This window comes from Athene noctua, chromosome 15 (assembly GCF_965140245.1).
Source record: "Athene noctua chromosome 15, bAthNoc1.hap1.1, whole genome shotgun sequence".
Classification (NCBI taxonomy): Eukaryota; Metazoa; Chordata; class Aves; order Strigiformes; family Strigidae; genus Athene; species Athene noctua.
Window position 1 is genome coordinate 8150059 of NC_134051.1, and position 12991 is coordinate 8163049.

The following is a 12991-nucleotide window of genomic DNA, read 5'->3' on the forward strand; positions in this document are numbered from 1 at the left end:
TTCTGCTGCAGTTGCTGCATTTGCGTTGCTCCCCTGCTGCACGTTCCTGTTGTTTTCACTTTCCACCTAGGTTGACCTTTTAGGTCTGACTGTTTTCGTGAGTTAACAGTAACACGATAACCCTTAAACAGGTAGGGTATGAAATTTCTTCTTTAGTACACATTCCAGATTGTCCCATTGGGAATGCACGGTGTTCTTGACCAAAGCCTGGGTGGATGTGAAAGAGGTGATCGGCTTTTGCTTTCAGTCTTGCCTTCTGGTGTTTTATTCAGAAAATAAATCCTGTCAGGTAGTTCTAGAAGTAAAACCCGTGCCATTACCTCAAACATAGCTGGTTTTGTGTGGAGTACAGCGATTTTCATTTATTGCTTTTCATCTGTTGTGCTGCTTTCTTGCTGGTTGCAACAGTCACACTGACCACTTGCCAAACCAGTGAAATTCAGATAAGAGACTCAAAAGAAATCTTTGTCGTGACTTCAAAATAGTTTACCAGAGAAGAAAAAGATGCCTAAATACATGATTGATGTGTATCTCCCAGAAACGTGTTGTAGGAGGGATGCCGAGTGGATAACTCAGTCGGGCTGCAGAGCTCTCCCTGGGCGGGGGCTCAGTAGTGCTGTGGGCGTGCAGAGGGACGGCTGGGACCGGGCTGCTCTCAGCTGCGGGGGAACGGGAGTCTACAGGGTTCTGCAGACTATCCCACTTACTTAGTGTATCCCCTTACCTCGGTTATCGCTGTTTATGCAGCTCTGGTGGAAGGAATTAGGGTGTATGCGTTCCTTTCCAGGTCCACTGCAAAAGCCTTTTGGGACTCCCAGGAAAAACAAGCCTCATGCTGCTTTATGGGGATAGAAGACCCTGCTAACTGCTGTGAAGATGTGGGAATCCTGTAGTCATCTTCCTATTGAGCAGAGTCTTGTTGTAGGACTAAACCAGCTACAAGAGTACAAGATGAAACAAACAATCTGTGTTTGATTAATATATTGTCTAAATTTCACTTTTTTGTTCTTTCTTCCCTGCTTCACTGACATATGTTCTGGATTTCTTAGCAGAAACTTCAGTTTTAAATCTTAAACACTGGAGGTAAGCCATGTGGCATGAATGGAAAAGTTTTGATACAATTTCTTGGAGCAGACTAGTCTTGAATTCAGTTGAAAGCAATTAAGTGTTCACACTAGTTTTATTAAACCATACTTTGGCTTCATCTGAAGTCAGAATGCCCTTGACTCTTGCAAGCTTTGCAGCATCTGTTTATGGTAGGTTTGTCAGCTAAATAATCTCTCCATATGAATTTCTAAGGGTAAAAAAAAGTTTCACTCATTCGGTGGGCATCATTAACACCTGCAAAAAGCAAAATATCCATGTTAGACTCTAGCTTATTAGGGGAGGATTTTCAGGTGTGGTTGGTGGTCTGGTGCTGCATTAGTTCCTCTGACGTTTCTTTCTAACGTTGTAGTTCTTTGCCTGGTAGAGACAGCACTGACATAAATTTCTGAGTGTTTGCCCTATTTTCAGATGTGTATAAGGCACATTGGCTCTTGCTTGCATGTGGCCTTTAGCACTTGTTCTGTCCTCGCTGTGCTCAGAGGAACAGCCTTGAACGGCAAGTGTCACTGTGTTCTTATTAACTACACTGTTGTAGTCTGCTGATTAAGTTGTACCCTGCTCCTCTTGCCCCTTCCATGACCTGGCTGTCCTAATTGCCTTTTTCAAATTGGAGAGAGTCTGTATTCGTATGGGTTTCTAGGATAGTGTTTGTGCTGTTGCCCTCACTGGAGCTGTATATAAACAAAACTTCTCTCAACATGTTGCTCAGGCTGTCACAGCTCCCCCTCTATTTGGCAGGGTTTATGCCAGCATGCCACAAAGACACTGCTCTGGGTACCACATAAGCCCCTTTAGAGCTTCTATTCTGGGTAGCGCAAACAGATGTGTCATAAAATCTTGATGCTCAAAATGGTCTGGGAAGAACCAGGAGGGACATCATGCCTGTTGTAAAGGGCTGTCTTACCTCCCTCACTATCAGCCATCCACACCCGGATCTCGCTCCTCTGCCCCTCCTCAGTCTGTCAGCTCTGCAGAGATGATGCTCTGCTTCAGTAATGTAACGGAGCTTGAAAGTCCTCCCTGTAATACGAATTTAGAAATGAAATACTGTAAAGTCTGTCATTTGATTATGGCGCTGCTGTAAAAAAGGGCTATGTTTGAATGGCCTCTACTTATATGTGTGAAAATGAGAATAGCTTTTAATAAACAGGGGATTGACCATTAATGTCTGTAGTACAAGTTATAATGTTCTGCACAAACATTGTTTAGCATTGTCATTATCTAGCAATAATCCTTATTTGTATTTTACACAAATTGTGGCAGAACCTTCTATTTATCTAACCTGGAAATTTTTCCTGAACAGGCTCTCTATAATTTACACACAGAATTGGCAGTTTTCTTCCTCCTCTTGGCAGGTATTTAATAGCCACGTATTGCATTTCTGTGCTAGTAAACCTTCGTTGTTACACAAAATGTACTAGAATGTTATGAAGGAATATCTTAAATAATTAAACAGAAACTGAGTGACAAAACAAACGAACAAAGTGCAATTTGAGCTGTGTTATTCTTTCCTTTTTATATTCATTTATTTGCTAATTTGCTGAACTTACTGAACTGCAATGGGTCTTGCTGTGATTAGAGAGAATTTGCCAAGTTCCTTTGTAATTGTTTCTTTGCAATTAACTAAATAATAGAATGTTCTGTGTGTTGCTCTCTGGGGAAAGGAAAGGAGCGGGCAGGTGCTTTTGCAATAGGATTTCCACATCTTACGCCCATTTCCCTGGAACTCACCAAGCATAAAAGGATGGGTAGAACATGAGAGAGAGAATTGCACCTCAGGACTGGAAATGACAACATTAACTTTTTCTTATGATTTCTTTGAGTTTGTTTAAAGATTTTTATGCGGGTCCTGGTTGTGGCTATTCTTTAAACCCAAAAATCCCTAGGAGGACTTCAGAGGAAAGCAATGAAGACCCAAATGTATGTTCCTTTTGCAGCTGCCTCAGCTCAGGGGAAATCCTTCAAGATGGGAGGAGAAGTCAACTGGGAAGATCCCTGGGAACGTGGCTTTGCTGGGAAGAGCAGAGACTGGGGACTGAGCTGTTGTGGAGGGGTCAGTGAAGTCTGGGGGAGGCTAGAGAATAGCCCTGGCTTTGTTACTTCCTTTGATTTTCAGCAGAAAAATACAGAGGAAGCCCTGGGAAAAAGGGAAGGGTAATCTTAATCGAGGCACAATCTAGCTCAGCAGGAGGGAGGCATGGCTTGATGTTAAGGGCAGAGTATATGGAGCAGCAGAGGTGAGCGGGGCAGAGGTGTTTTCTAACAGTGGCAGCTGAGTGCCGAGGGATGGTTGTCTCGCTGACCTCCCTCTGACTGTCTGTAATTTAGTCCCTAATCTCAAGAGGGTAACTCATCCATCTGCTGGCACTTGGAGTTCAAACTCGCCTTTTTTTTTTTTTTTTTTTGAATCTGTACTGTTGGCTAAAACCTTTCATAACTCATATTAGGTCTGACAGTCAGGGGAAGACTCCTCGCTTCGTGGTATATTAAAAGCTGGATTATTTCATTTCATAGTGAATAAAAAAGCCAGGGGTATGGATGGGATTGCTGTTCTAAAAGGTGCTCTCATGGCAAATATCACATCAGCAGTAGGGATCTCTGGGGTGAGAGAGAAGCTTGCGAAAAATGGTACATTTCTAGGAGTGCTTTTGCAGTCTGCCTCATGGCCTCAGGGGGACAGGGGACAGCACTGGCTGCCTTATTTTGGATGTTTAAACTAGTCTTTCTATCTTCGTTGTCTTTAATTTGGGACATTTCTCATTTGCCTATTTTGGCCAGTGATTCTTTAGCAAAGTCACTGTCAAGCAAGTTAGCTAAAGCTAATACGGTTCCTAGTGTTACTTTTCAGCAGGATTACCAGCTAACAAGCTGACATTTGCAGTTTGCTTTGGTTGATTGTAGAACTGCTTTCCATGCGAGGGTGATTTACTCGTAGTTTTTATTCCTGGGATGTCACAGCAGTGGCTTGTTTGTTCATTTTGGTTTGGCAAAACAGAGTGTACCTATTTGTGTGGGGAGGGAGAAAGGCTGCTATTATCTAAACATGAGAGCCTTGATAACTGTCTTGTTGTCATGTAATCAAGAATTACCTGAATAGGATCAAATGAGAGATGCTAGACATCTAAGAAATGCAGACACTGCTTTGTGACATAGTACAACAGGCTGAAATACCCTGCCATGGAAAGTACAGCTAGTGCTAGATACTGTGGTTTGTCTCTTACTCCTAGTTTGCTGAGTGCATTTTACTCTTCATTTTTGTATTTTCCGATATCATTATAAATAATTGTGGAGAAACTAAAACTGTTGATGCCTCTGTTTCTCTATAATCCCAAATCCTCATTCTACTATCATTTAATCCAGTTGTCTCTGCAGCAAAGGGCTGAGAGAGGCAGGCACACCAGCACTGCTGAGCCTGCTCCCTTTCCCACTCACCCCCCACACCCCATATGGCACCTCAAACTGCCACACTGATACTCTGGTGCTTACACCCCCATTTAGTAGCATCCAGCTTTTCCTGTCAATTGTTCCAAAATGTTTTGTTCGGTTACATTTACATCAATGCTGTCAAACAAGGTCTCGGTGTGGAGTGCTTGCTGCATCTGCTTCTATTCCGTGGTTACTGCTTTGCTGACAAAGGTGCTCGGACTCATAGCCTAGTGGGGTTTTTCTGTCTATCCAGAGGCCTGTGGCAGCAGTAACATCTGCAGGACAGATTCCAGCCTTCAGCATTTTAGTGCCAAATTCCATAAACTGTGTGGCACAGGTGGCTTACACAGAGAGATCTCTTGCCCCCAGCGAGGTCTCTCTGCTCGTTGTCTCCAGGTTGTTTGAACTGGAGGTGAAATATGTCAGATCACTGGGCTTTAAAATAATTCCTTCTTCATCCTTGCTGGCCCTCTGAGGAAAAAAAAAAGAAAATGGAAAAAACAAAACTGGTTGTCATTCAGCTGTCTTCCTGCAGAAAAATAAAAACTTTTCTTGGAGAAGGCTGGAGGGAGTTGAGGTCTTATATCTTGTACTCTTGTATATCATGTGTGCATCCTGCGTGGCTCTGAACTCTCTGACGTGTGTCTTAATGCTGTTTGTGAACGGTAAGATTTCTTTTCAGCTATGTTGATAATACTCATATGAAAATCTTGTCCTAGTCAAAGGCTATTAAGGTTAATGTTATATTTCAGTACATCAGCGGAAATATGTTTATTTGGTCCTAATGTGTTAAATGGCCCCTTTTAGCATTTTTGTTCTCCTTATTTATAAAATGCATCAGTGAGGACAGCATAAAGTCCTGTCTGCATTTGGGGAAAGTAATAAAATCATACTTGCAAAAGAGATGTCTCTATTATATCTGCTGGCCTGCCACCATTTGGGAGAAAAAAGCAGTTGGTGTTACACTTTTTCACAAATGGGATACGCAGCAGTCCAATATTTTATGGGTTTTTGTCTCTAATTCTAAACAGAGGCAATTGGATGAGGGTTTCTCAAATGGGGACTTGAGACATTTCCTTGAAGTCTGTTAGAAGGCTGTATGGTCCTTTTTCCCCTTCCAACTCCAAGCTGTGCTGAGTGATACTTAAAACACGGCTCTTTCTTGTCAGATCAGCAGCGGGTGGGGTGTGCTGCTGCAGAGCTGGGATGGGGAGACTTCAGTTTGTATGACCACAGAGAGAGAGAGAAGGCCCAGGAGAGAGTCTAAATAGACTGGCCGAGTTTGGGAACTCCTGCATTACTGCTGGACCACACTCCATAGAGCAAGAATGAAATTATTTGATCTATTCCTTTTAAAAGAAAATGGCAAATATTTTATACATTTCAGTTGTAACAAACAGTACAATCTTCCTAATGGAGCAAATGGATTTGGGATTGCTGTTGCCCACTGTTGTTCTCTTTTCTATTTTACTCTGCTATCCTAACATTGTCCAGAGTATTTGTGTACCTACTGCTTTCTGACACGTTCCCCTGGGAAGGTGTGCTTTAAAACTAAAAATAGTTGGGTTAGGTTCTATTTAGAACCCTTTCTGATTGGGTTGGAGTATAATCCCTGGGAAAGTGGTGTCTGCGTGGCTCTGAGGAGCACAACAGATGCTGTTACGTTATGCACAACTCTGCTGTGTTATGCGGTAAGATGCTGTCATCATTTAAATGCGTAGGTGTTTAATCCACGGCTCCAATTTACATCGTCATCAAATCAAGCTGACAATTCCAAGTCCCTTGAAGTTAATGAAGCAAGGTAATTGGCTTTGGGTCAGGGTCAGGAAGAGGCCAAACCTTTGCCTGGAGAGAGAAGGGTGGAAGCTAAACCAGAGCGCTTCATGTCTCCGTCAAACAGGTGCAGTTTGGGCGCACTTGAAAAATCACACGAGGGGCCCGTCTGCATCTTTAGAGCCCTCGGTACTTCTGGGGCTTTGCCCCGGCTTTTGGCAAAGCCCAGACAGGCAGGAGAAGCAAAGCGGGAGCCCGCGCCACGGGAGGGAGTGTGTCGCACAAAGCACTAACCGGCGGTGTCCGAGGCCTTTCCTCGCCGGCCCCGGGGGATGTGAAGTGCCACGCAGGTGGGTGCGTTTCGGGGTCATTTTGGAGGAAGGGCGCTGGCACGAGAGAAGGGGCCGCGGCGGGATGGCGGGAGCGGGTCGCCCGCCCCCTGCAGCAGGCGCCATGTTACCGCACGAGCGGCGCGGGGGCGCGAGGGGCGGCTCGGCCCCGCGGCCGCCTCAGCCGGGGCAGACCCCGCGGGGCGGGGCGGGGCGGGCGGGGCGGGGCGCGGCGCGGCGGCGCCAATGGGAGCGGGCGGGCGGCGCCGGGCGCGGGGGCGGCGGAGCCTCTCGGCGAACAAAGAGGGAGCGAGCGAGCGGCGGGAGGGAGGCGGGCGGGCGGCGGGGGGCGCCGGCCATGCGGGGCCGCCAGCCGGGGCGCGGGTGAAGCGGGGAGGAGGGAGGCGGAGGAGCTGCGGCGCTCCATGGCCGGCGGGTCGGGGTGAGGCGAGGCGGCGCGGCGGGGATGGCGGGCGTCAGCTACTCGCCGCCCTGGTGGGTGAGCCTGCTGCACCGCCTGCCGCACCTCAGCCTGCGCTGGGAGCTCACCGCCGCCGACTTCCGACCGCACGACGCCGAGTACCAGCAGGTGGGTCCCCGCACGGGATCGGGGGGGGGGGCCGCGGGCCGCGTCCCGCGTGGGGGCCCCTCGCAGCGCGGGCGGGGGGTGTTTGTACGCCCGTGGGCTGTGCGGGGCAGGGGGCGCGGGGGGGGCTCGGCCCGCCTGGGGTTGAGGAGGAGGAGGGGGAGGGCCCCGGCTGCGGCTGCGGCTGCTCGGGGGTGTCTGTGGGCGCCGTGACTCCCCCGTGGCGTGGGGTGTGTGTCCACCCCGCGAGGGGCAGGTGGGGCGCTGCCTCCCAGCCGGGCCGGGGCAGGCCGGCGGGCGGGGGTCTCCCCGGCCTGGGCCGCGGGCAGCAGCCGTCACCCCCCGGCGCGGTGAGCGGGGGAGCCCCGAGCTGCTTCCAGCCGCTGGAAGCCCGGGGGGTTCTTCCCGGGAGAAGGCGCAGCGGTTCCCCGGGCAGGGGAGGCGGCCCTGGCCGGGTGCCCCCGCCAGGTCCCCGCGCCGCCGCGGGCTGCTCTGTCCGGGCGAAGGCTCCGGCCCGATGCCCCCGGCCGGATCGTGGCCGCTGGTCGCCGCTGACAGCCGCCCTGCGCCCCCGTCGTCGATCCCGCCAGCCCCGCGCCGCTGCGACCTGCAGGGCGGCCGGCGGTGCCTTCCCCAAACCACTGCCTGCCTGCTGGAAAACAGATGACTTAATGCTTGAGAGCGGCGTAAGCATCAAGTGCACAGGAAGATGCTCGCTAAATACTTGTGTGCTCTGCTGCCTTTTTTTTTTTTTTTTTTTTTTTTTTTTAAATGCTGCTTAGCCTGTATCCCGAGCTTGGTTGGCTAGGCATGTAATTAAAATGATCGTGGAGGGAATCTGTGTGCTCTAACATCTGTGTTCTCTGCTGTCATCTTGGAACCGAGCTGCAGTGACTCTGCTGCCTCGTTTTGCCACGGTCTCTGGTTTTGAAAACACCATTTTGCTTTGCTGAACATACTCGCAGTGTCCTATATACGCAGGCTGCTATCATGCACACAGGTAGAAAGGCTTAGGGCATCTAAACGGTTCTTGTTTATCCTAGAAGTAAAAGGTATTTAGAATTACTTTGGAAAGCAGCATGTTTTGGCTTTTTGTTTTAAACAGACAAACAGATCTGTGGACTGAAGCTAGAGCCAGACGTGAGAGATGTGTTTCAAGAGCAATAGGTAGATACAAAGAAACATCTTTAAACCAGTAAACAAAACAGACTTTTCACCTGACTTTCATATTCTGGGGCTTCAATTTGTTACTTTGTTTTAGTTCCCTTGGCTTCAAGATGGCCACACACAGATGTAATGCTGCACGGGAGCTTAACTGTATTTCCATGACCTCAGAGGGTAGCTGCCTTTAAAACAAGGGATAGGAGATGCTGAAGATCAGAAGTTAAGAGTTCATGTAAAGATGTTCTTGGGAGTGTGTTATCATGAAACAAGCACTCACTGACCTTTCAATAGACAGCCAACGTACTGTTTTTCACTTAAATTCCTTAAAAGCATTCCTCGCAACAATCTAAGGTTGTGTTCATTTCTCAGATAATTTTTCTACATTAATCATATTCCGACTTAATGCCTTCTGCTGTTCTCCTCCTGTGTAGCTGCCTCCCCTGCCTTGATGATATTAAGGACTTCTTGCACAGCCGTGGATGGCCTTTTAAGTCTTAACATCAGCTCCCAAGAAAATGCCTTATCAAATCCAGACCTGAATGTCTGGATTACTGAAGCATCTGTCGTCAAGAGAATGATTTGAGTGGCAGCAGCTTTGCTGGTTTCGCCGTTGGTGAGGGATAGCAAGCGGGCTCCAGTAACACAGCCTGTGTTATCGGTGTCGCTGGTTATATAACGAAGCTGCTGTGGCTCTGCGAGTTGACTCTGGAGTTTGTAGCCATGTAGATTAATTCTAATGCAGTGAAACAGGGAAACTTAATCCGGGAGTGGGAACTGTAATGCTAGATGCTCTCTCATGCTTTAAATTGCTCTGAAGGCCTTTTGGTTTGAATTATAGCTTTTTTCTATTAGCTTTGTTATGAATTTACATCTCTTGCTCTGCTTACAGCCTGTGCTGACATAGTTTTCCCTTTTCTTTAGAAACATTTTGTATTTAGCTGTGAAGATTGTATATGTCCTGAAACTAAGCAAGTCTATTTTTAAATTTAAATTCTGCAGATTTTTCATTTCTTTGTAGATCTTGTTGACACAAATTGTGTGTATTTTTATTTTCTATTCCACTGGTGGTTGATACCCTGGTTCTTAAGTATAAGCTGCACACTGGGTTTGAGTTCTGCAGCAGCTGAAGAGAGGTCAGTGGGGATGCTAACTGGGAGTTTATGGGGATGGGAAAGGGCAGAGTATCCCTAGCTGCAGTAAGGAAGGATCAGCTTTACTAAATTGAAAATACCTTTAAGTTTCCATGACTTCAGGTCATCAGGTAGCTAGACTGTGTCCCTTTTCAGTCTGACTTGTTAATGAGGAAGGAAGCAACATGTCCTTTCAGATTCTTCACTGCTTCTCTAGAAAAGATTTCCCAACCCATGACCAAGGGAAAACATTGATTTCCTTATAAAACTGTTTTCTATAGTAACCTCTTAGTAAAGACCCACCTTATTTTGTACTCGTGTTTTGATGATGGGCTTTGAACTTGTGCATCAACTGAACATTGTACTTCAACCAAAAAGGGAAATACAGTGGCTTGGATTTGAATGTTGTCGTGTCACTTGTTGCAGTGCCACGTGCTCCTGCAGGTGAGGAGGCTGGTGATTTAACAGGCTTTCCACCTCTACCTAGCCAGGATTACTGTAATGCACAAGCCACTATTCCACTGAAGCAGCAGACAAGCTATTGTCTCCTGAAACCTCTCTGAAGCATGTGTAGCTCATAGATAAGCACGTACTGCCAGTCTTTGAAGTCTAGGTCTTTGTGTCTTCTGGGACCACGGATGATGGGGTATATCTAGAAGGATGTAGATCTAATGGCTGGTTATGCAGTTCTGTCCCATGTGTAGTCCCTTTCGTCAGAGCAGAAGGGATACCTGCTGTGCACTGGCCTGTCTCAAGGCGGCTGTGTCCATTGTGTACCAACCTACAGGGGCTTCCTCCTTTTGTCTGCGAGCATGAGAAATACTTATGGCAATGTTGTTGCCAAGGGCTGAGATCAATGCAGCTGCAGGTTTTGGCTGCATACCTTCTTCACCTGAGTTGGTCTCTAAAATACTCTCTCTTGGTGTTAGTTACTTCTTATCTTCTCCCACAGCGTATCTTGTTGCACTAGGATAGAACAGTGTGTGCAAGTGTGGAGGAGCAGAACAGATCCTTCCCCTCTGGACTACATTGTTTAAAAATGTATGTGTATGCCTATATCCTTCAGATGCTTCGCTGCTATCATGACAAGCTGTGGACAGCAGTACAACTAGTTGTTTCCTTTTTCTGGGGGAATGGAGGTGAACTTCAGTGTATAATGAGCTGGGGTTGTGATCCTTCTTCTCCAGGGGGTTTGGCATGCTGGTGAGTCCTGTCAGAGCTGCCTTCATGTGCTGCTTGCAGGACTTGCTCCATAGAGTCATCCCTATAGAGGATCTTATCAGACCAGTTCTTTTCCTAATCCTCCCATGAATCCTTGGGGTTGAAGATATCTTGATATGAACGGTTTTGTTCTGGCTGTATTCTCATCTGAGTCATACTGCAGTGCTCTGCAAAGCCTTTTCATTGTGTAGTGAGTCACAAACTCTGGAGTGAAGGGAATGTAAAAATGGAGCAAAGCTCATGTTCCTTCTGGCAGCATCATGCTAATACCAGTTCTGGTCTCTGTGCCTTTTGCTGCTCAACAAACGGATGATGATCTTACCAGTACTGTCCACTTAGTTTCCAGTTCAGTTAATTGGACCAGTGAGATGGTCCTGAGACAGCTGCTATCACTAGTTTAATCTATTTAGTAATGTAAGTACTTCTACTTGTTGCATGACATCGAATTCACTTTATTTCTCAGGGCAGAGTTGGTTAAGAGCCTTAAGGTAGCGTGGAGGTTACATGCTGAAAGAAGTAGAAAAGCTGAATAGCTTTTTAATAACAGCACAACAACGGGTAATGGGATATCTGCTTGTGACTGGGTGTCTTTGGTACTGACAGAAAAGGAGCCTGCAACACTTTATTGTAGCTCTTAAGTCCCGCTGTGTGCTGAGAAGTGTGCTATAAACAGCGAAGAAGAAAAGAGGCTGTAAAAGCCAACCTACAGAGCACGTCGATTTGAATTTCTGCTTTTTCTTAATTGCTGGAAAATGGCAATGTTGACCTGAATCTGTGTAAATGCACGGGTTATGTGTGAATCAGGCTAGACTAAAGCAAAATTCTCCAGCATCTTTGAAACTCTTTCCTTGCACCACTCTCATGCTTTTTCTGAGAGAGTCGGAACTGCAGATGCACGGATAGTAGGTGTAATGGCAACTCTGTGTGCTTTGGAAAAAGACTGGATGATTGATTCACACCATTTAAGATGCAGAACCATGCTAAAGGAAGCATTGATAAGAATAGGGCTATACTCTAGTCCTGAGACAGTCTCTTCAGTGTTGTCACCCATTAGTTTCCTATCATAGGAATCTGTCAGTGCTTTGTGTTGTAACATTCTTTTTCTATTATTTTTTGAGGGGGGATCCAGCAGTGAAAGGTGCTGTGTAAGCCCAATGATGCTTCCCTTTTTTTGGCTTGCAGACTAATCCAAGGCATGTGTGTTTGAACCTGTAGGCAAAGGTTCAGCAAGGAATTAATTCTGTCAGGTACTTTCTGGCTCCGTGAGGTTGTTTCCCTACACATAACAGCTAATGTCGTCTTTGGAAATATTTCTTGGCTGGAAGAACATGATGGAGTCTAAACTGCCAAAAAACTTGGATTAGAGAGATTGTTTTAGAACTTCCTCTACTGTACTGGCGTCTTATTTCAATTCTGAAACCAAGAGTCTTTCTGTAAATTGGAAACATGTGTATTAGTCAAGTTGGATGACGTGGTTTTGTCTAGTTGGCTCAAAGTCAGATGGTAATGTGCCTTTCTTAAAGGGGTTAGACTGAAGGTTTCTTTCAAGAATAGATGGACCACTTCCAAGGTCGGATCAGCTATCCTGCTGTAGCACTAGTTTGCTCATATTTCCAGAAAGGTTAGGTGACCGCAGTTAGTAGAATCCAATGTTTTCTAATTAAATTGCTTTTATGTTTTTAAGAACTGATGGTAAATCTCCTCTTCCCTTTACTCATCAGTCTCGGTTGCATGAGTAACCATGCAGTAATACCTCTTATCAGCAAACTGGTGCTGTAGTCTGACTCCACTATTCTGTGTTTGATGTGGAAGAGCCTTTGCTAGCAAACTGCAGCATAATGAATAACCAGAAATATAGAATCAAGACAATTTTTCATGGCTGATTTTTACCAAAGGTGGAGATACAATGGTTTCTGTTGACCATACATTCAGTCATGCAGCAGCATATGGTATACAGACAGGAAAAAAGTCTACCTTTGCCAGCTATCTGTCTGCAGCCTTACTTTTTTGCTGACCTATGCTGTGTTGCTACATTTTCAGATGGTCTCCTGAGAACTGACAGTTGCTGTAAACCATGACTGTTGATTACCTTACTCTAGTCAAAAAAAGTAACTGTTGTGAATGTATGGTCTTAGCAGACCAAAGTACATGCAGAGGGGTAAAAGGTGACTTGAAGAAACGTGAAACACCTTGTGGGGAGAGGAGACAATGAGATGCAAGTGAGTGTGCTAAGATGTAAATCATGCTTGCTTCAT

At 46.3% G+C, this 12991-nt stretch overlaps 1 protein-coding gene across 5 annotated transcripts in view; it reads left to right on the forward strand.

The window, feature by feature from the left end:
- Positions 1-7033: 7033 nt before the first annotated feature.
- Positions 7034-12991, forward strand: part of TTYH3 (tweety family member 3) — a 79254-nt gene continuing 73296 nt past the window's right edge. For all 5 annotated transcript variants that reach the window (XM_074919835.1, XM_074919837.1, XM_074919838.1 and 2 more), the window contains exon 1: positions 7034-7224. In XM_074919835.1, the coding sequence (XP_074775936.1) occupies positions 7102-7224 (123 nt within the window). In that variant the 5' untranslated portion in view covers positions 7034-7101. The remainder of the gene's footprint in view (positions 7225-12991) is intronic.